Here is a 22,424-nt window from a genome sequence, read left to right as displayed (position 1 = left end):
TGGTTAACTAAGTCACATCACTACAGCACAAAGCCCAGCTGGCACAAACAGGTTTGGGAACACAGCTCTGCCTGTGTGTACACTTAGTTGAGTCTGACTCTTTGCAGCCATGGACTATAGCCCGCCAGGCTCCTCTGTCTGTGGAATTTTTCAGGCAAGAATACTGGAGTGAGTTGCCATTTCCTACTCCAGGGGATCTTCTTGACCCAGGGATCGAACCTGCGTCTCTCGAGACCCCTGCACTGGCAGGCGGATTCTTTACCACTAGCGCCATCTGGAAAGCCCACGCCTCTGACTCCTGGTGGGCATACACTCCTGGTCACTAGCTCTGAGTGTCACAATAACTCAAATGTCACACAGAGTGTTAAAGAGAGAATAGAGAGGGTCAGTGAAGAGTCTCTTGCAGACTGGTGCGCTCTCACGCTCATCTCTGATATGTTCATCCACGTCCGTGCAGAGAAGGCTTTGAAGCACTGGGCAGCGGAAGGGCAAGTGTCCATGCAAGTCCCTTTCTTACAGCTGGTGAGGCGTCTCCCTTACTTGATCTGGGAATACCTATGCGGAACAGGTACTGTTTTTGAAAATTTACCGTGTACCACTCCCTGCATACATGAGCTTGTTCTGGTCCAGTATAATTTATTTGCACAAACTACAGATTTAATTTCTACAACAGTGCCTTGAGGTTAAGGACCTGAACTGAGGCTATGCAACTGGAAAGTAGATCAGGTTAACACAGCGTAGTCAATCAAGCTCAAATACCTCAATAAAACAAATTTTTCAAAAAAAAAAGAGGAAAGAAAGTAGCCAATTGCAAAACGTCCTGTAGGGATTCAATAGAGGAAGACTGAATCCAAGGGTTCCTGACTTTCTGATCATGCTCACAGATATTCCCTATATTTCCCGGCTTCTCTCCTCTAGAATGAAATTCCATTCTGACTACGATCCCAGGCTCCAGGCTACCCAACCGTAAGCAAGTCAAAAGTAACACACGGCAATATTTCTGAAAATCAGCCTTTTAATCTATTTGAACCCAATGAGTGGGGAAAGAACTAAAACATTTTTTTCCCTTGAGATTTTCCTTATGAGTCAGAGGTGTCTCTTCCATAGGAAATTGACATCCCCTATGTCCTCAAAGGTTTTTTTTTAAAATGCATCAATGTGGGATTTCAATTCATGTGCATGCCACACACTTCCCCACCCTGCCCTGCCCACTATGTACAGACACACATATTCACACACCCAAGGGACTTCTTTTGTAACGGGGGAAGAGAATGCGGGGGTGGGGGGGGTGGGGGAAGAAACCCATCTGAGTGGCCACAGATACCAGAAATAACCAAATACAGTTTACACTTACATCCATCAACTCAAATGCAAAGGGAAGCTTCTCTAATTGGAATTGAGAGCCAAAAATCACAAAAGGCAGAGACTTGAACCATCCGTAGAGATAATTTTAAAATGCCTTCTACTGGACACTCCCCTTAATTACAAAAGTATGCAAACAATCTTGATATAAATGGAAAACAGTGGGCGGCTCTCTCGCTGGGACAGAGGGGCATACCTAAAATTCCCTAGGTGGAATTCGTGCCTGGACCACGGCCCCTCCCTTCCAGGACTAAAGGGGAAGGAGAAGGGGGAGCAGTGGGGTGGGGACCCACCCGGGAGCCAGTGAGGAAACAGTGGAGCCGCCCCAGGAACCAGGACTGAGTTGCTGTGTGGCCAGCTAACGGGGAGCTCGGCGGGGCAGGTGGGCCACAGCTGGGTTCAGAGAGATCCAAGCGCTGTGCACCCTTGGGAGCCCAAGGTGGACGTGCTAAGATGGGAGACGGGCTGGTCCACTTGGTTTCTCCCACCTAAGGCTTTGGGATCGCTGGCAGCCATCTGGGAAAGGCCAAGACATGATTACTTTAGGGTTGCAGAAAATGATGCTTCCCATCTGGACACTGATGTACAAACCATGTCTAGTCCTCAAAGGATGACTTCCCAGTCACAGCCTGCCCCTCCACCAAGCCATGCTGGGGCCACACAGCACGGGGGCTGAGGCACATTGGCAGGGGGGCAGAGGAACGAGATGAAGAGAGGAAGGGGAAGTCGCCAAGCACCCAGTGACCAGTGGGCAGACTTGAGTCTACGAAGGCTGCTGCCCTGCCACTGGGCATGTGCTTCTGGGCCGGAAAAGAAAGGCGTGGGAGAGAGGGCCTTGAGGCCTGGGCTCTAGGTCAGGCAGGAAGGGATGGAGCAGAGGCGACGGCTCCATCTACGGCGCCACATTTCAGGGGCCTGCCTGGGAAGTACCGTACTTGGTTGAAGGAGCCAGGTGGGAGGTGCCTTTGGGTAGCCTGGTCCAGAACCTGGAGCCCAGGTCTGCAGGCTGCCTGCCCAGGACAGAACCCAAGTGGCCAGTGGGACCAAACGGTGGGGGCTGCGAGATTGTCAAAGCCTGGCCGCGAGCCGATGGGCATGGGTTCTGGGCTTCCCCACATAGGGGAGGGGACTGCAGCTCTCCCAGGAGTGCGTCCCCGAACTGTCTGGCCTTGTCTCTGGTCTTGGGGCTCCTCAGGGAAAGAAAGGGGTGCCCCAACTTCAGGCAGTGTAATTTATCTAAAATTAAACTTGGGGAAAAGAGGTAGCGTCGAACCCAGGAGCCACCCCCTCCCTCCCCTCACCCCCACTTTGGGACACAGCCAGGTCTTGGGCCAGACAGAGGGCAGGAGGAGATGGGGTGCTCGGGGCAGGGCTGGTGGTCTCCCGGGTCCTTGGCCGTGGGGCCGGGCAGGTCATCAATGCATCTTGCCCAGCTGGATCTTCTTCCAGGCCTCCGAGGCTGTAAAGATACACGAGTCCAGAATGCCGGCCACAGTGAAGGTCCCGCCAATGATGGCACAGATCTGAAAGGAGGGGGAATGGTCAGAGGTCAGTGGGGAAGGGAGCAATGGCTAGACCTCCCTAAGTCACGAGATGATGAGCTCAGCAAGTACTGACGCTCCTACCCGTTATGCCTGCCCCATGGTAACCAGTGGGCCCTAAGTCACGAGATGATGAGCTCAGCAAGTACTGACGCTCCTACCCGTTATACCCGCCCCATGGTAACCAGTGGGATGTGGAACACACCCAGGGCTCAAATAAAAACAATAATAAAAATAATCAGTGGACCTCCCTGGTGGTCCAGTGGTTAAGAATCTGCCTTCCTTGCCATGCGGGGGAAGTTCGCAAGTTCCTTCCTTGCAGTTCGACCCCTGGTCTGGGAACTAGATCCCACACGCAGCAACTAAAACCCAGAGCAGCCAAATAAATAATTTTTTTAAAAAACCCTGCAGCCATAAGGGGATGGTCATGAATGTGACCTGTGTGTCTGTACTTCCTCAATTCAGAGTAAGATAAGAGCTACAGCAAAGCAGACAGCACTTACACACCTTTCTGAGCCAGGCCTGGAGTGCTGATGCGCCCACCTCACTGAACCCTCAGGCCAGCTCCAGAGGGAAGCACTGCTCTTACAACATAGCGCATCTGCGGAGACGCAGCGCAGGGCCAGTCAATCACTCGCCCAGCGCCACAGCATCTAGTGGCTGAAAAGCGTTAGTCGCCCGGTCATGTCCAGCTCCTTCTGTGACCCCATGGACTGTAGCCTGCCAGGCTCCTCTGTCCGTGGGATTCTCCAGGCAAGAATACTGGAGTGGGTTGCCATGCCCTCCTCAGGGGGATCTCCCCCACCCAGGGCTTGAACCCTGGTCTCGCAGGCAGATTCTTTACCATCTGAGTCAAACTGGAGTTCAAAACTCTCAGCATGGCACTCGGCTGCTTCCCGGGTATGAACAGCCCACCTCATAGAATTACTCACTTTGCTTTGAATTTGACAGGACTCCTACTTGTGACGCATCAACATGTTACATTCTCCTCAAAATGTCCTGGCTTACCTATGAGTGCTTTCTGGGGCTATCAAAGAAACCAAAGTGCCTAAAAGATTTGTAAGGAAACTTTGAATGTATTTTTCCCCTTAAGACATACTTAAATCATTCATAAAAACCAGTGTTACCCACCACGCCATATGCCCTGGAGGTAAGCACCTCTTCTCTCATGTACCCATGGGGTCCAGAGAGGGAAAGAGTTTGTCCAAGGTCACACAGCAACGGCACGGCAGAGCCAAGTCTGTCTGCCTCCTGAGCTCTCACTTCTTCCCCCATGCCACATTTAAGCAGGGAAATGACCACGGGGCTCGGAAGAAGCCATGCTGGGCCACCCTGCAGGCCCCTGCCGCTGAGCACTGGAGGATTCTGGGAGACAGCAGCGCCTCCCTGGGCCCTCGGTGCCACGTGGACGAGGCCAGGAGACACAGTGGAGGCAAGAGGGAAGTGTGCATCGCACCAGCATTTATTTTTGAAATTATATTTCCACCAGATGAGCTAAGTGGAGGCCTGTGAGGCCCAGACAGACAGAGCAGGTCTGTATGGATGAGCTGTAAGTAAGCAGCTGGCATTCCAGTAATAACAGCCCCAGAAACCGGAGCAGCCCCCCAGGGAGAGAGGAGGATGGGGGTGCTGGGGGGGATTATTATGAAGTGTTTTCAGCGGGCAAGGCCTCTCCCCGCCCGCCTCAGAGCATGACGCAGGGCCCCTTTTCAAGGAAGATGACGGCAGGGAAGCTGGGTTATTTCGGTAGAGCGGATCAGATGATGGGCGATTTTATACCACAAAAAGCTTTCAGAGCTTGGATCAGAGGATAGGAAAATGTGACTTAAGTGCAATGGAGCAAATAATAAAAAAAAATAAAAAATAGCCACACACACATATCTATATTCATCTGCACGCTCTGGAGCCTGTGTGTGTGATGACTCACATACACCTGGCACCCAGACTGAGCTGCTTTCACAGGGCTGGCCCGGAGCGGGAGACAACACGTGCACTGAGGCACGGGAGCAAGCGCAGAGCTGCGGGGAAACTGAGGCCCTGGGAGCACGGCAGGCTCTGTGGGCATCCGCTGCTGTTGCAGCCCCGTGTCCCACATTCCCCTCTGTCTACTCAGGCGCTGGCCACCAGTCAGCTGAGGGGAAGTCCTGGCATCTTCAGGGGGATGGTCCTCAGAAGCTGAGATGGAAATCTAGCAGCCACCTGACATGGCCACGGCCCCCTGCTTTCCTAATTCTGTCTTTGGCCTGCTGGAGCACCCCACCTCCACACATCCACAGGGGGTGAGGTGAGGCAGGGGTTGTGAGGAGAGGGTCTTGGGGTGCTCCCAGGCTGAAGGGCTCCCTAGATTTCAACAGATGGTGGCCACAGAGAGGCCCAGCACCAGGGGCCTGCCACGTCTGGACTCGTCCTAGAGGGTGGTCAGTCGTGGCCATGACCCTCATCCCCAGGAGGTCTCTACGTCTGAAACGCAAATGCGGCTATGAGGCTGCACCAGATGGTTTGTCTGTCTTCAAACTTGGGCCCTCCCTTGTTGGTGGAAAGATGACGGCTTCACCAGACCTGGCTGATGGTGGCGGGGGGGAATGACCAACCACACATGTGAGCAGGGTGATCCAGCTCTTGAGATAAAGGCCTCGTGGAAGGGAGGATGGTGCCTTGGCATCTCCCTGACCCGGGAGAGGGGACAGGGCCCAAGATGAACACAGAGGAAAAGGAAGCGAGTCGTGTCCTTGACACTTGGCTCCCCTGCCTGCTGCTCTGCAGAGCTAGGAGAGCGGGCCTCTGTGGGTGCGGAGTCTGAGAGGCGTGGGCCTCCCCACGGCACTCGGCCAAGGTGAGGAGGTGAGGACGGAGGAGCCCGCAGCAGCTTTCCTGGCTGTGCCAGCAGAAGAGCCTGGCCTCTGGAAGCCGAGTTGCTTCGTGGCCGTCACCTTTTAACTCTGGGCACGAAAGCGCCTTCCCACACCTCAGTTTTTTGATCTGCAAAATGGGCAAACCACTCCTACTTTGCCAATGATCGAATTGTAGGCAATGCCTCTGGAGTGCCTAGCACTTAGTAGGTAGTCAGTAAATGGGACCTCATCTCACCTTCCAATTGACTGGAAGGCTCCAACCTTGTTGCTAAGAGCTGAGATTTTTCTCAGCCTGAGACCCAGTCTAGAAAGAGCAACATATAAAATACCACTTATTCCCCAGAGCAGGCCTTTGGGGCTAAATTTCCATTCTCTACCTAACTCTTTAAGCAAAGGACAAGGCAATTTTCGGAAGGACAGGGCGGTGAGGATGTCCCAGGCACTGCAGGCAGGTTCTCCATAGTTGCTCAGGTCCCAAGCCCTCTGAAGGTCCATTCTACAGAGGCAAACAGGTTTGCAAGAAGCGTATGTCACGAAGAACATGCTTGGGGGCAAAGCACCGCAGACCGCAGAGGTTGTTTCCAGGCCCGGGCCAGGCAAGGAGCACCCCTTAACTCCCCACCTCCTACCCCAACTCTACAGCGTAAAGCTCGCTGTCCTGAACGCACCAGGGAGAGAAGTCAGCAGGAGAGCCGGAGCTACACAGGCTTAGGACATGCTCACCAAATACAGGAGGGAGTGAGAGACAAAGAGCAGAGGAGCAGTAAGAGAATGAATGACCAAATCAATGTCCCAGGAGAGGAGGAGGAGGGCTCCAGGCCTAGGCGGGGGGCAAGGACGGCTCACTCTTCCGGGTGTGGGCCAGGGGCTGGTGGGTGGAGGACCAGACTCAGGATGTTGGAGGCCGCCCCCATTGCTCCCTGAGCCTCAGTTTCCTAACTTTTACAAACGGGAAGGCTGATCCCCACCCCTTCCCGTGTCAGGACTGCTGTGGGCTTGCCCGGGTCACACACACCCGCTTCACTGCCTGTTCCCTTGGCCTCCTGCATCTCCCCGCTTTAGGCAGGGGAACAACCTTGGGGTGGGGGGAGGGGAGGGGAGAGCGGGGCTGCTGAGCTGGGAGCGGCCACCCCGGCCGGCACACGCGAGCCCGCTCCGGTCAGCAGGCCCGCTCCAGAAACGGAGATGAGGACAGTTCAGTCCGGAGGCCCCAGTGAGTCTGGGAGACGCACGTTCCCTTGCTTCCGTCAGGAGCCATCCATAATGCCCCTCTGTTCTCAGGCGGACGCTTCCTCCCTGTGGCTCCCCCAGCTGCCCGCCCTTCCACTGTGGGGAGAATGAAGTCAGCGCGCCTACCTTGAGAAGAAGGGGTGGTGTGTTCCCTTGACATTTAGTCATTGCTCTTGGTGCCTTATAATATGAAGAGGACACGTTCCAACCACACTGGCTGGTGGCCTGAACCCCTCTGTTGTTCCACCAGGCTCTGGAGTCAGAATTCCTGGGGGCAGCTCCCAGCTCTGCGACCCTGGCTGGGAAAGCCAGTGGACCCCCTAGAGCCTCAGTTTCTCCCATCTGTGACTGGGGTCCACTAGGAGGCTCTGTCCAGCTGCCTGATGTGCCACTGGAAGTGCCTGGGAACTGTTCATTCACTTTGCTCCTGCACTCAGCCCTGCTTGCAGGGCTCAGGGAAAAGGCCCAGTCTGAGGAAATAAATAATGAATCAGAGTCCCATCAAATGCTGGCGGCGGCAGTCAGGCTGGAGCCTCAGATGAGAACACCGAGGCTGTGGCTGAGAGAGGTGGGGGCTGCTGCGGAAGGGAAGCTGATGACTAGAGCTGGGAGAGGTGGGAGCAGAGGCGGGGTGGAGAGGGTGCGGTGATCTCCAGCCATGGGGTCATGCCTGCCGAACCTCCCACTGGCGCCCCTTATTCCAGGGGGCTGGGGGGAGAGAGTGGAGCCCTTTCCTTGCCATTGTTATAGTGGCTGCAGCTGCAAAATACCCACCACCCTGGAGACCTCCCTGGCAGTCCAGTGATTAAGACGGTGATTCCAATGCAGGGGGTGTGGGTTCAAGCCCCGGTCAGGGAACTAAGATCCCACATGTCATGTGGTAAAGCCAAAAACACCAAAACAAAGCAACAAACCCCCAAACCCTCCCCGGCACTGCCCCCTCTGTTCAGCACCTACTATGTGCCAGCACCGAGACAGCACTTTTCCTCTGCTTTCCCACCCCATCGTGCCAAGTGGTGGGGCAAATGGGCTGAGCGCCTTTTCATAGTGAGGAAACAGAGGTTCAGAGAGGGAACAACTTGCCCACAGTCACACAGCTATACCAAGTGGGCACGCGGGATGAGCACCCAGGTCTGGGGGGCTACAGGGGGCCTGCTTCTCTTCAGGTCTCCCACCTGCTTCTCCCTGACCTGAAGGCTCCCCTCAGTCCTCATCTGCACGTACAGATGGCTTTTTTTTTTTTTTTCGGATGGCTTCTTTCTATTTTGTTTTCTCAGCTGAGTCTTTCATATCAGATATCCTGAGGTAAGAAGTCTCTGTCAGGGAGGTTCATGAAGAAGCTGTGTGGCTGTAAAAATAAGTGTGGTTTATACAACGTAGCCCGTGCCATTCTAATACTCTGGCCTTGTCTCAGAACCTGCCCCAGAAAAGAAGTGCCAGGCAGTTCTGTTCCAGACCCAGCTGAAGCAATCAGGGCCTGGTGCACAACCTTCTGGAAGAATGAACTTGGCTCAAATGCCCAGAAGGACCAGAAATGAAGGTTTTTTGTTTTTTTTTTTTAACCCATTTCCAGACCTGAATAACTTAGCTAATTTGGGGAAACTGTCTCGTGGGGGGTGGGCCAAGGAGTGTGCCCTCCCTGTGCTGGCTCCGTTTCACACCCCCTTGTAACTTGTGCTAGCCCAGGTCTGGAGGAACGGTGATGGAGCCTGCCCTGCGGGAGAGAGAGGAGCTGCACCAAGGAACGCCCGAGCGGGAGAGAATGGAGGCTCTGAAACGGCTGCTCCAGCAGTCCAGCCACCAAGCTGGTCTCTTCCCAGCACACAGTCTCAGATGGAAAACCTTCTCAGTTTTCTCTCCTCTCAGCTTCTGTTCTTTTAACCATCCCAAGTGCCCCCACCTCATGCACCTGCTGCCTTTTGTCAATGGGAAAATCCTTACAGGTGCCCAACAGATGAGTGAAAAGTAATCAGATAAAGGCAGGAAACCCTGTGCCTCAGCAGCTGACCAGCCTCAGGCGGAGTCTGCCTGCTTGCCTGCGTCTGCACGGGCGTGACTGTGACTTTTCCACATGCGCGCGCGTGATATCGCCTTGCTTCCTGCCATAATGTTTCCTCTTGAGTCCCAAGACAAGTCACTATATCAGATGATCCTGGTGTCTTATTAAGGGCTCCATGGCCTCTGGGGGGTTCTGTAGCTGGGACATCCTTGAGAGTCTTTGTTTTGGAAACTGCAGGCTCCCAAACTGGTGGGGAAGGGTATGGCAGAGGCATGTTTGGAGGGCAAAGTCCTGGCCTTGCCATATCCTGGCTGTGTGATCTTAGAAGAGTTTCTTTACCTCTCAGGGCCTCAGTTAATTTCCATATAAAACAGGAATGATCCATCTACCTTGGAGGGCTCCTAGTAGGATTAAAGGAGATGACTGTAAAATTACCTGGTACCCAGTAGCTGCTTAATAAGTGCAGCCCTACCATCACTTCTTTAAGCAGCTGTCCCTTGTATATTTCTGAGCACCTATATCAAGGCCAAGTCCCATGCTACATGTGGGTAACAAAGAGGTGAATTAGACCTGGAACTCCTCACACTCAGGCCTGGCAGCTATGAAGTGCAATCAAAAGACTGGGGGATTATTCCACTGGCAAGAAGCACCATGAGGTCAGGGATGCCACCTAACTCAGCCATCCCTGCTGGCCAACGGGACGTGTCATCACAGCTGCTACCTTCCGGTGGGCAAAATCTCACGGCCATACTGACCCAGTTTGGTATATACTTGGTGACTTCTGGTTGCTCCCGCCAAGTCGAATAAAACACACAAGGAAAGCAACGTGACCATCCAATCTGTCACCACTGCCCACTTGAAGGCCATCTCCAAAAAGGGGCTTTGGCAAGTGGCGGGGTAGGGAACAAATGTGCACGTGTGGGAGGGGGCACTCTAAGGGGATCGCTTGCATGTTGTTAAACACCATCTGTTTATTCTCTCAGCGGTGCAATTTTCTGGAACAACACAAGGTAGAGGTCTGAACAAGGTTCTCCGGGTATCCAGAGAGAGGACCCCTGGGCAGCCTGGTGGAGAATTCTGGAAGGAGGATGCCTCCTCTGCTCAGGCTGGGAATGAACTGGTCCTTTGTAGACCATAAGAGCCTGGAGGGACAGCCCTGAATAAGCCAGGGCTTTGTTACTTAGAATGCTTCGGGGAGGTCCCACCTGCCTCTCCCCTCCACACCCACTCTCCCGCCCCGGCCTGCACCCACCCCTCATTCCAGCCCACCCACAGCTGCCTCCACACAGCCGCCACTTGACGACATCCTGGCTTAAGTCCCCTCTTCAACAGCCCCGCTGAGGCGCTATTTGCAGAGGCCCCTCTTTGGGGGTTCAGGGCTTTGCACACAAGTGTCTGATTTTATAAAGAGAGAAAGAAAAGTCACAGCAGGTGCCTCCACTTCCCTCTCGGCCCCACCCTGCCCGGCGAGGGCTCCGGGGGTCTCTGTACACGTGTGTCTGCGTGTGAGCGTCATCCCACATCTGCCGCCCGGTGACAGGGGCCTTTGAAACTCCACAATGACGCCATCTGCCAGGGACAGCCGGCGGGCTCGCGCTGGACTGACCCCACGGTTGCCGTGGCAACCAAGATGGCAGCATGGGGCCCTCAGAAAACCTAGCAGGCTAATGATGTCAGGAGGTACCCTGCGGAATGGTCCCCATTCAGGTGGAGGTGGGCAGGGCAGGGATGGATGAGTGACTGGTGGCCAAAGGAAAGAGAAGAAGGCCTCCAGGTGATGCAGGTCAGGCATGTGCCTTGGGGGTCTGGGGGACCTCCAGCTCTCAGAAGTCCTTCCCCATCAAAGAAGCTACAGGGCCTCCACAAGACACGCTGTGCTGTGCGCCTCGGCACACACTATTTCCTTTGCTGAGACTCTCTCTGCTTTGCTCACCAGCCTAGAAAATGCCTCCTCACCCTGCAAGACCCATCCTGGGGTGTCCTTCTCTGAACTTTCCCAACAGAGAAGAGTCTTTGCCACTGGGGTGCCTGGTCCACATCAGAGTCCTGGCTGATCCAGACTGCAGCTCTGCCTGCTCAGCCATCTCCCTGACCTGCTAGGAAGCAAGCGAAAGTCAGAGACTCTGCCTAGTTCACTATTCCTGCTGTCCAGCACAGGATAAAGTCTAGCAAATATTATTTAGCAAATAAATGAAGTCACTTCACTTCTCAGCCACTTGGCAAGAAATTTCAACACTCAGAGCCTCAGCTGTCAGGAATGCAGGAGCAAACAGAAAGCAGGCCAGGAGAGCCTCCGTGACCCCTCAGCGAGGTGTGGGCACGGTCGTCTCTCCACCACTGTCGAGGCTGCAGACCCCAGGGCCTCTGAGATGCAGACCACATCTGCACAGGGGTGCCTACTTGCATCTTCGCTCCTGTCCTATTCTGGGCCTGCAGTAGGAGTGCTGGCTGAGACTCAGTGCCACGACCTACTTGGGCTGCTACCCTGTGGGGCCTTGGGTAGAATCACTTGCTCAAATTCCCTAATTTGGAGCCAAGGGGTTAGTGCATCTCTATCCAAAGTGGCTGAGCCCACTCACATCGGAGAATATATGTGAGTCCTCCTGCCTGGTATCCTCCCAGTCTTTACAGGGCAGGCCTATCCTTCCACCAGTCTGATAGGATACGACTGGGTCTTGCTGTTTTGAATCCCATTCCTCTGGTTCCTAGTGAACCTCAGCATCTTTCCATTGTCAGTGTGGTCTCTTCCGTCAGCAGTCAAGTCCTTAGCTATTTTCTTTTTGATCACTTAACTTGGTCTTACTGATCCGTAGGAATTTTACCTTTCTTGGCCACACCATGTGGTTTGCAGGATCCTTGTTCCCCAATCAGGGATTGCACCTGGGCCCACAGCTGCGAATGTTCTGAGTCCTAATCATTGGACCACCAGGGAACTCCCTGTAGGAATTTTTTGATATATAAATTCTGAAGCATACCTCTTTCTTGTGCTGTGCTTAGTTGCTCAGTCCTGTCCGACTCTTTACGACCCCATGGACTGTAGTCCGCCAGGCTCCTCTGTCCATGGGAACCCTCCAGGCAAGAATACTGGGGTGGGTTGCCATGCCCTCCTCCAGGGGTCTTCCCATCTCAAGGACTGAACCCAGGTCTCCCCCATTGCAGGTGGATTTTTTAACGTCTAAGCCACCAGGGAAGCCCAAGAATACTGGAGTGGATAGCCTATCCCTTCTCTAGGGGAACTTCCTGACCCAGGAATGGATCTAGGGTCTCCTGGATCACGGGTGGATTTTCTACCAGCTGAGCTACTCAGGAAGCCCCAAATCTTTCTTGTATGTGGGGCACATATCTTCTCCCAATCTGTGTCTGGTATTTTAGCTTTATGTTAAGTACCCTTGGCTGATGAGAAGTTTCAAATTTTTATGGAGTCAGAGGACAGCAAAAGGCTATTTTGAGGCTCATATGAGCCCCAAATTTTTGACATCCTTTGTATCCACATGGTTTTCTGGAACTGCAGAGCAGCCCTTTCCTGATCTGCTCTGAGTCCCACAAGGCCGTGGGAGGCAGGAAGAGTGGGGACTGTTATTCCTATCTCATAGAGGATGAGACAGAGCGCCTGGAGCGGCCATCCGGCCTTGGGCCTCCTCACAACCCATCCTCCTTCTAGTGACTGGCCTCTGACTTTTCTCTGGGGAACCCCACAAAGACTACCCCCCAAAGACTACATCGCAGTCTTTGTCCTTGCAGTCTGCGTGGGGCTGGCCCACTGGAGCACACCATTCATTTTCCAGGCCACAAGGATGGCATGGGATCTGAGCCAAGCCAATGACAATGCTATTCCATCCAGTGCTTGGGGTAGAATTACTGCGAAAGAGGCACTTTCTACTGGTAAATTCTATTTGAAAATGAGAGCAGGATGGTGACAGACCTTTTTCAGACATCTGTCCCTGGGTCTAACCATACCTGAAGCCCATGTGTCCTTCAAGCCAGCATACTGTGGGGTCCTGTCTCTTTTGGATTAATAACAGGGTCCTAATACAGACCAAGTCGGAGCAGGAAATGAAAGAGCCAAGACTGGACAGCTAACTCTTATTTTAAAATTCTCTCATTATTAAAAGTACAAAGAGGCAGAAAGGCAGTTTCCAATCTAAGAAGGAGGGAACATCACCCCATCTCATCCACCTCCACCGCCTCTGGCTTACTAAACCTCTCAAGGCCTCCTGGCCGGGCCAGAGCACTGTGATCCTGCTGTTCTGACCCCAAGGACACTGTGCATGGGAAGTCAGGATAGAACAGTTGACAGAAATAGTCAGTACCAAGGAAAGCTGACATCAGCTTGACACTGCCCCACAGAAAACTGGACTCAGTGGAGACAATGGCGAAAAAGAAGAAAGAGAACAGGCGGAAGGAAAGAAGGGGAAAATCTGACATTATCAGCAGCTAGCATTGAAACCCGTGAGTGAAATCTTTACTGTAAACTTACGCAGAGAAGGAGAAGCTCTGCTAAGGAATAATTTCCACCACAATGAAGAACACTGGAGAAAATCAGGAACAGGAACAGCTAAAGATGGAATTGCTTAAGGGATGGGAATGAATGAGTGGCATTCCCCTCTGGAAAAGAGTTTCTTGATGAAATGCCATTGACATTGACGTACCTCTGAGGACATGTCTAAACACTCTTGTGTGGACAGGCTGAGCACCCGGCCCTGCGGGCTCGCGAGTGTCCTGCTTCTCGGAGGCGGCGCCCGCCCACTCACCGTGGTGATGAACCGGTACAGAGGCTGCCGTCTCTCCGTGTACTTGACCGTGATGGGGCTCAGGTCGTAGCGGAACCAGATGGCGGGGATGATGCGGCCCGTGTGGCTGTAGGCGACGTACTCCTGCAGCGGAACGAGAGAAAGGCGAGGGTGCGAGACTCAGACTCCAACCGTGTCTCACGGGGGATGTGGGAGTGGGCTGCACAGGGTCCCCAGCAACCCACTCCTCCCCGCAGAGTCAGGCTTCATGGACCCCTCCTCTCACACCCTTTCTCCCAAAGCTCGGCCATCAGCATCTGGAGGGCCACCACTCGCTGGGGGCATTTGGGACCCCCTTGGCTGCTTGGAAATGGATGGTCTGACCTTGGAAGCAGCACCAGAATCAAAATAGAGGCGTCTGAGAGCAGAGCTGTTGAAGGGCCACTGCGACGTGGGCTCAGTCTGAGTAAAGGCCTACTTCTCCCTGCAGCTCCTGGGCCTCGCAGAATCTACTGGCTTATCCGGTGGCTGTTCACCAGGCATCCCTCCTGCAGGCTGGCCCCGCGCTGGGTGCTGGGATCTCGGGTGGAACACCTTGCCCCGTCCCCAGGGGGGCCCACAGTCTGGAGGAGGAGGCAGGTGTGTAGATATCTGCCACACTGCAGCGCTGCGAGTGCCGTGGCTGAGGGGCTCGGCGCGCTGAGCGGCCCGTCAGTGAATGGCCGGGTCCCAGAGGCGTCTGGAAGGCCTGGCGAGGAGGGGACAGGCTAAGCCACGCATGGCCTCCTGAGCATTGTGTGAGAGAGAGAGATGTGGGGAGGGGGCTTCTTCAAAGAAGGAACACACCGAGCTGGAAAGCCAGAGGACAAAGCCCCACCACCAGACTCCTGGAGAAGGCACCGGCTGGGACTCCAAGGATACCAAGGGGCTGAATAAACAGCACATCCACTTCAGGATGCTGAAAACCTCACGGGGACTCGTTCGTCCACAGCAACTGGAAACCAAACTAAAACCCCAACCCCAAACGCTAAGGGCCAAGCTCTGCAGCTTCTCAGGGACAACCTTGAAACCGGCCCTCTCTGTTGGACCACCACCAGTCCCCGTAGATGCAGCCCCTCTCGCTCACAGGGCAGACTGGAGCTGAGGTTGCGAGAGAGCTAAACACACAGTCCTGGCCGCTGGGCCCTTGCCAAAGCCTCAGAGGAAAAAGCCTTGGGCAAAACAAGATCAACTTTCTCCTGCGAGAGTTGATGGGGCAGGGTGACTCTCTGGGTCATGGCCCAGAGCTGAGGGACAAAGGAAATAATAAAACAGAGCAGCGGTAGGTACTATTTGTCAAAGCCTTTTTTGTGGGCTCAGTGGTTTTAAAAACACTGCCTCATGTGACAGTGATCTTTTGAGGTGGGGACTAACCCCATTTTACACATGAGTAAACTGAGGCTCAGGGTAGTTGTGTGATTTGTCCCAGGTCACAGCCCAAGTGAGCGGCTGAGCTGGGTTTGAGCGGGAAGTTTGCGCCACAGCCCACACACTTTCTGCTCAGATTGCATCCGCCTTCCCCATCTGTTAGATGCTGTCAGCACGCGAGGGTTCCAGTGAGATGCCCGCCAAGAAACAGGATGCCTCCGCCCCAGAGAGTTAGACCAGCACATCAGTGCAGGCGGAGCCAGGCAGAGGGACCCCAAGCCACATGAGAAAGAGGGGCTCCCAGCCTGGCAGACTCAGAGGCCCCCTGTTCACACTGAGTAGGTGATGTGGTCGAGAGACCAGGTTCTGGAGCTGGAGAAGTTGTTTCTAATCCCCGTTCATCCACTTTATAGCTCCAGGACCACCTCTCAGTGCTTCAGTGGCCAAATCTGCAAAATGGGGGCAATAACAGGCCCAACGTCAGAGCTGTTGTGATGACTGAAAACGACAGTGGAGTAGAGAGCTGGGCATGATGTCCAGCCCATGGTCATTCCCCATAAATGACAGCTACCACTCTTTCCTGGGGCTTCCCTGGTGGCCCAGACATGCACTGTGGGCGACCCAGGTTCAGTCCCTGGGTCAAGAAGATCCTCTGGAGAAGGGATGGCTACCCACTCCAGTATTCTTGCCTGGAGAATCCCATGGATAGAGAGGCCTCGTGGGCTACAGTCCATGGGATCTCAAAGAGTCTGACAGGACTGAGTGACTAATACTTTCACTTTCATTCTTACTATTATTATTATTAGCACCAAACAATATATCACTTTAAGCGGTTTGGGTGGTTCTGGAACAGGAAAAAAAAAAAAAAAGAGGGAGGGACCTAGTGTAAAGGGTCTTTTGGAGATACTTCAACCAATGGGCTTCAAGCACGCATGTCCCATGGCAGGGTGACCTCCGGGGAAGCTGAGGCTGTCTTGGCTTGAAACCACTGACAGTCACCCTGTTCTAAGGGCTCTGACTAACCTTTGCTTCTCACCAAGGCCCGCCCACTTCCCCACGACATGGAGTGTTGGGGTCCTGGGACATACCAGTTAACCAACAGCCATCTGGTGTAATTCAAGAGCCTCACGATTCTGGATAAAGAGCTTGCGCCCCGCGAGCCAGAGTATCTGTTGTGTGCTAACCAATCAGGGTCCCATGTCTGAAGGATCAGAGCCAGATACACGGCTGTGATGTCTGCAAACCCTAGATCTTTGGGAAAGGCTACCTGCCTGCCCTTTCTCAACCAGATCACACCCAATCTCCCAGTTAGATTTCCTCCCCTTGACTCTGAGACTTGTCTCCCCTCTTTACCCAGGGCAAATGACCCCTTCAGGAAAGGCCCCTTGAAAGGAAATCAGAGGAAATCACGCCGGACCTCTGCTTTCGGCCAGCAGAGGGCGCAACCGCACGCAGCTGCCGCCCGCGTACCTTGTTGGCCACGGTGTACTGGTAGGAGTACCGCTGCTTGCCGCTCTTGTCTTCGTAAACGGTGGGCACGATTTTCAGGATGTAGTCGTGGGAGGCGAGGGCTGTGGGAAAGACTCAGCAGCATGAGGCAGGGTGAAGGGCCATGCCCGGCCAGCAGGCCTTTTCACATCATTTCAACCCTAAACCTTGGAGCTTGGAGCTGTACTGAGATGGGGTGGGGGCAGGAGAAGGGGTCAGAGGGGACTGCACGATTTCACCAAACAACCCCTGTTCGTTTCTCCCTTTGGGCACCAGGAATTGCAAGATTCCATCTGCCAGGATCTGCACTCCTGCACTGGACATGGATACTAGATTCTAGAACAGTCCAAATGTCCACCAAAGGGCAACTGCTGAGGAGGGGGGTGCTGGGAAAGGCCACTCTCCGGGGGGTTATTGTTAAGTGAAAAGACTCCCAGGGAGGATGGCTAAGCAAGAAGATTCACTCCTCTACATGCGTGAATACATAGAAGAATTTTCTGAGAAGATACCTAAGAAACTACGAGCAGTTTTACCCTTGGGGCGGGGGAGGTGGGATTTGATAAAAATCACATGTCACTGTACACATTCTTGTCTGGTTTGAATACTTGTTACTTTTGAAACGAAACAGTTCAAGATTTTAAAAAAGAAAAAGCCACCAACCAGAAGAACTGCATTTACAGATTACTGATTAATTTCTTTCTCCATTTTCAATTAACGAGAGATGAGTTCTTCCTCCATCTGGCCCTGTGTCCTGTCTCATGAAGACTCTCACGCCATCCCCGCTGGATGAGCGAGGCCGTGGAGGGCTAAGCCTTCCTCATCTTGGTGTCCCTAGAACCCTGCGCAGGGCCTGGGACGAACTGGACACTGGCAAATGCCTACTGAACGAATGAATGGATGGAAAGCTGACTGGTCAGACCCATGAATGGGAGAAGAGATGAATCAGCTTCTGACAAGCATGAGGTAACCGGAATCAAACACCAGGCTGAGAGAATGCTGGCCCGGAGCCGCTAAATACCATCCGGGAAAAATGACATTCCCTTGGGCCTTCTGGGATGTGAGGAGAAGCTCAGAGACCCCTCTACTGCTGCCTTCTAGAATCTCGGGTCAGGGCCCATGCAGGTGAAACAAATACAGAGATTTAGGTTTGTGGGCTCTAATCCTGGTCTCCTGGCTCAGTCAGTCCGGAGCCCTCCGGCTTATCTTCTGCAAATGGGTAGAGAATGGGGATGGTGCTCACAGCCCCTCCCTGCCAATATGACATCTTAGTAAGGAAACGGCAGTGCTTCTTGAACTGTCTGGAGACCTGACTCCTCTAAAACTCTGGGAAAAGCTCTGTGGTCTCAGGCTAAGCCCATGAAGACCCCAACATCCCTCTGCTCAACCCCACTGGCACTGAGACTGTCCAGAGCACTAGGGCCACCCAGAATTTAATAGGCAGACACCTGGGCCTCACCCCTGAAGGTTCTGTGCACTGAGGCTGGGGTGGGGCTCAGGCTTTGCATTTTAAACCAGGAGCCCCCGCACGACATCTGAAACACCATGCTCCAAATCCCCATCGCCCCTGAAAAACATCTGAAGGGATGAGAATAAAAATGCCCTATGAAAATCATAGCTGTAATAGTTCTGTTCAGCCTGTACAAAACACAGATGATCGTAAAGAAAAAAAAAAAAAATCACCGACAAAGCCACCCTGCCCAGAAAATCATACATTCGTACTCTCACGTACAAACTGCCAGACTTCTGTTTATACATATATTTACGTTTCCCTAAACATAAATACAAAATCGGATCATACAGAACCTTCTTCTGAGAACTGAAGACCGCTGCCATTGTGACAAGCCTAGGACACAGCATAAGGTCTACCGCCTTGTTTTATCCATCGCCATATCCCCTCGAGCAACGCCTGCCACGTAGAAGGAGCTCAAGGACCTCTTGCTGCCCGAACACCAGTAGGTTCTGACGCATCACCGTCACGGCTGCACGCATCTCCCAGGGAAGACCACGTACGATGTGCTCGACCAGGCCCCTGGGGCCAGGCACCAACGTTGTGGCTCATTTTCACTCTTATAAACAATGATCTAACGACCACTATTTTCCTAAAGCCTTGCATGCTCTAGTTTCCTTAGCTTACTCTCCTATGAGTAGAACTGATGACCAATGGCAGTGACCAGTTTTAAGGTCTTTGGTGTAATTTGCCAAATGTCCACTGGAGACCCTGCACCTGATCCCACCCGCATGGGCTCCTGGTCAGAGGACCCCTCCTCGGGACTGCCAGCTCCAACCTGATCCAGGCACACCCCATGCCCTGTTGGCCCCCTCCCTCCCCCTAAACATCTTTGTAAAAACCCAGCCATAAATCACAGGGAGGCACAGGGGGAACCTCCAGGAACCCGCCCACTCCCAGCTTCAGCCATGAACAGCACATGTCCAGTTCTGTGTCATCTCTATCCCACTGCTCCTCTCCCCCCATTTTATTTGGAAGCAAACCCTAGACCTCACACCAGTTCCTCCACATATACTTTCATGATGTCACTCTAAAAGACAGAGACACTTTCAAAGAAAGCCACCACAATGCCATCATCATCACAGCTGGATCATCAACAGAGTCCCTCTCCAGCGTCTTCCACACAGTGGTCTGCGCTCGGGACAGAGAGCCGTGTGCTGCCAGGCGTGGTGGCTCCTGTACACAGGTGGTCAGAGAGGCTCTCTCTGAGGTGGTGGCATTTGAGCTGAGACCTGAACGATAACAAGGAGCCCCCACAGCGACGTGGGAGCAGAGTAACACCTGGTGGGTGGCTAGGGACCGGGCTTGGGAAATGAGGAAACGAGAGCCTGATGGACCCCGGGGGTCCCGCCCCTGCTTTCATCAGGAGCCCAGGAGGAGGAGCGGCTTCCTGCCCACACCCTCCATGGGCTCGCATACCTTTCCTAGCCTGATCTTCCTCCAAAATTGGGTGGCTGAGGGGTCCAGGCTAACTGCAAGTGGGGTCAGACAGGCCCTTTGGGGGCTGCCTCCATGCAGAACCACAATGACGACCCCACCATATGAAGAATCATCCCTCTCCATTATAACCAGACATCTGCACGAAACCCAGAAATACCAGTACAGGTATATACTGACACGCTGCTGGAGGTGGCACGAGTGGGCATGGACCCAGTCGGGAAGCAGTGCAAAGCCCGTAAAGCAAATCCCGTAAATATCAGGGGCATTACTGTGGTAGAAACAATAGACGTTTTCCATGAAAAGACAGTCCAAGATAGACCACCGTGGAGCTGCTAGATGGCCAGCCGTGTCCCTGACCAGTGGGAAAACTACACGAACTGCGGTCACAGTACAATGCCAGGTGCAAACACCAGAAAGTCAACCGTGATCCATGCTGGGAAAAATGACTTCTGCCCATGGACGGGAAGGCCCAGTGTCACGGAGAAATGAGAAGCTTGATTTGTTGGGCGGGTCATGGAGGGAAGTTCTCTTTTGCTTGGATTATCCCAGTTCCATGCTTGGTTTGGCAGCGGGTACAGGCACACCTCATTTTATTGCTCTGCTTTATTGTGCTTCAAAAATAGTGCTTTTTTTTTTTAAACAAATCTGAAGGTTTGTGGCAACCCTGTGTTATCAGGTGATACACTTGTTGGCAATATTTTTAAACTAAGGTATTTACATTATTTTTGAAGACACAATGCTACTGCACGCTTAACAGACTGCAGTGTATGGTAAATGTAACTTTCCTTTTTTTTTTTAATGTAACTTTTCTATGCACTGGTAAACCAAAAAATTCATGTGGCCTGCTCTATAGCAATCTTCAGTTCACTGGTTTAACTGGGAACCAAACTTACAGTATCTCTGAGGTCTGCCTGTAAATGTACCTCAAGAAATGATTAAAGACATACGGGTGAAAAGCTGTGCTCAGGGGAGGAGATGAGAACAGTCCCGGTAACGTGTCTCGCAGGACCCAGTGGGTAGACCCACATAAGCAGACAGGCCTCCCAGGCCCGTTCTGGGCAAGGCCCCATGGGTGTGCACACACATGTGTAGGGGGGTGTGTGTGTGCTCGTCTGTTGGTGTGCAAAGACGTGGCACACTCTTTAATCTGCGCCAAGGTGCCAGGGAGCCTGGGAGGGAGGGGGCTCCGGGAGGGGCCAGAGCGGGAGGAGGAGTGGGGTGGGCGGCTGCCCAGGAGGCCAGGCTAAGGGCCCCAAAGCCGCGTTCTCACGGTGCCGCCTGGAGCCAGGACGAACTCTGGCTGTGTCAGCACTCCCTGGGGGATCTCGGGCGATTATCTCAACCAACAACAATTATGTGACAACAATATATTATGAAATGGCAACAATAACAAGGCAGCCAGGTGCTCACAGAGCGCGGATGGTATGTCTCGGCTGCCAAGTCCTCCCCTGCCCTCCCCCATCAGCCCCGCCAAGTCACTCTCCTCCCTTCTCAGTAAGATGGGGTAATTCCGCGTCCTCATAGGCCAACCGGGGGAATGAAGTGTGAGCCACGAGGCTCACACCAAGGGCTTGGCCAACGTTCCCTCCATCCCGCTTCTTTCCCCGCTGCCCTGGGGAGCTCGGGCAGAAAGCTGTTCCCGGGGCGGGGGCGCGGTACATACGGTTGGAGGTGAGTCTGTCTGCTCCCCCGAGAGCGTTGAAAGCGCCGTGGACGTTGTGGACCTGCGGAGAAGCACAGTGAGGACTGACCCCAAGATGCCGCCACCTCTAGGCTCGGGCCTGGGGAGGGGGAGCGGCCAGATGCCAGCTGGTCTAGAGACCTTGCCCGCGTGTAAAACGGGCACCCAGCACGGTCTGTCTCGGAAAGTCCTGGGGCACGAGGCACAGAGGAGGCATCAGCTTGCTTCTGAGCCCTTGCTGCGAGACACTCAGTCCTGGGTCCTGAGGGTCGTCTCATTTAATGCCTTTAAGGATGGACCACGGGCTCATTATAGGAGCAAACCAAGGGTTGGAGAAGCGCTGAACTCTGTCCAGTGTCCTGCAGCTGAGAAGTGGCTGAGTCCAGCTCAGGGTCAAGCCAAGGCTCAAGCATGGAGGCAGACGGGAAACTCAGGCAAGGGCAGAGGTGGGTCCCAGCACACTCCTCCTGAGACCCCACCTCCCTCTGAGAGAGGGCCCAGGGCTGTGGGCTCCCACCCTGTCTGCGGTGGGAAACACACAGGAGTTGTGAAGACATGCCTCCTCTTGGCGGCTGGCCTGGCTGTGTCCCCCCAGCCAGGGGCTGAAGGGCACCTCCTACTCTCCTCTGAGGCCAATGGGAAACCAGGTCAGCCTCCAGGAAAACTGAAAGCAGGACAAAGCCTGCCCAGTACATGGAATCTGTCCTCATGGGCATTCTTAACAGGGGTGGGTGGGGTAGGCCTCCTGGAGGGAAGTCACAGCAGGATTTGTAGGAAAGTGGGAAGTTAACCAGGCAGGCAGAGCACGCAAACACGTAAGCCTGGAGACTGAGAACCAGAGCTTACTTGCCCTAGAGAGGAATGAGATGAGGGGTGGGGAGGGAAGAGGTCATAGAGGGCAGAGGGGACAGGCTCCTATGGAAGGGCCACTCAGGGACAGTGGGGGACCCGCCCCCTGATCCCAGCCTCAGGCCACTGATATCTATCAAGCACTGGACAGAGCTGCACACTCTCAACAAGGCCAAGGGAAAGCATGTCCCTTGTGCCTGGAGACCAACTAACGACATCGGTTCTAACCCCAGGACAGCGGCTGTGGAGGCCAGAGTGCTAGAATGTTCCCTCACACCGTCGCGTGTCACGTTTGTATCTGACATTCATTTGTATGATTATTTGATTATTTTCTGTCC

At 53.7% G+C, this 22,424-nt stretch overlaps 1 protein-coding gene across 1 annotated transcript in view; it reads right to left on the bottom strand.

Moving 5' to 3' along the window:
- Positions 1–997: 997 nt before the first annotated feature.
- ERGIC1 (endoplasmic reticulum-golgi intermediate compartment 1) overlaps positions 998–22,424 on the bottom strand; it is a 116,403-nt gene continuing 94,976 nt past the window's right edge. The window contains exons 7-10 of the mRNA XM_069555797.1: positions 21,220–21,280; positions 16,592–16,692; positions 13,736–13,858; positions 998–2,885 (exon numbers count right to left, since the gene is read on the bottom strand). Of these exons, the coding sequence (XP_069411898.1) occupies positions 2,778–2,885; positions 13,736–13,858; positions 16,592–16,692; positions 21,220–21,280 (393 nt within the window). The 3' untranslated portion in view covers positions 998–2,777. The remainder of the gene's footprint in view (positions 2,886–13,735; positions 13,859–16,591; positions 16,693–21,219; positions 21,281–22,424) is intronic.

This window comes from Ovis canadensis, chromosome 16 (genome assembly GCF_042477335.2).
Source record: "Ovis canadensis isolate MfBH-ARS-UI-01 breed Bighorn chromosome 16, ARS-UI_OviCan_v2, whole genome shotgun sequence".
NCBI lineage: Eukaryota > Metazoa > Chordata > Mammalia > Artiodactyla > Bovidae > Ovis > Ovis canadensis.
The sequence above is the reverse complement of the archived record's forward strand: the minus strand, read 5'-3'. Positions and strand labels throughout refer to the sequence as shown.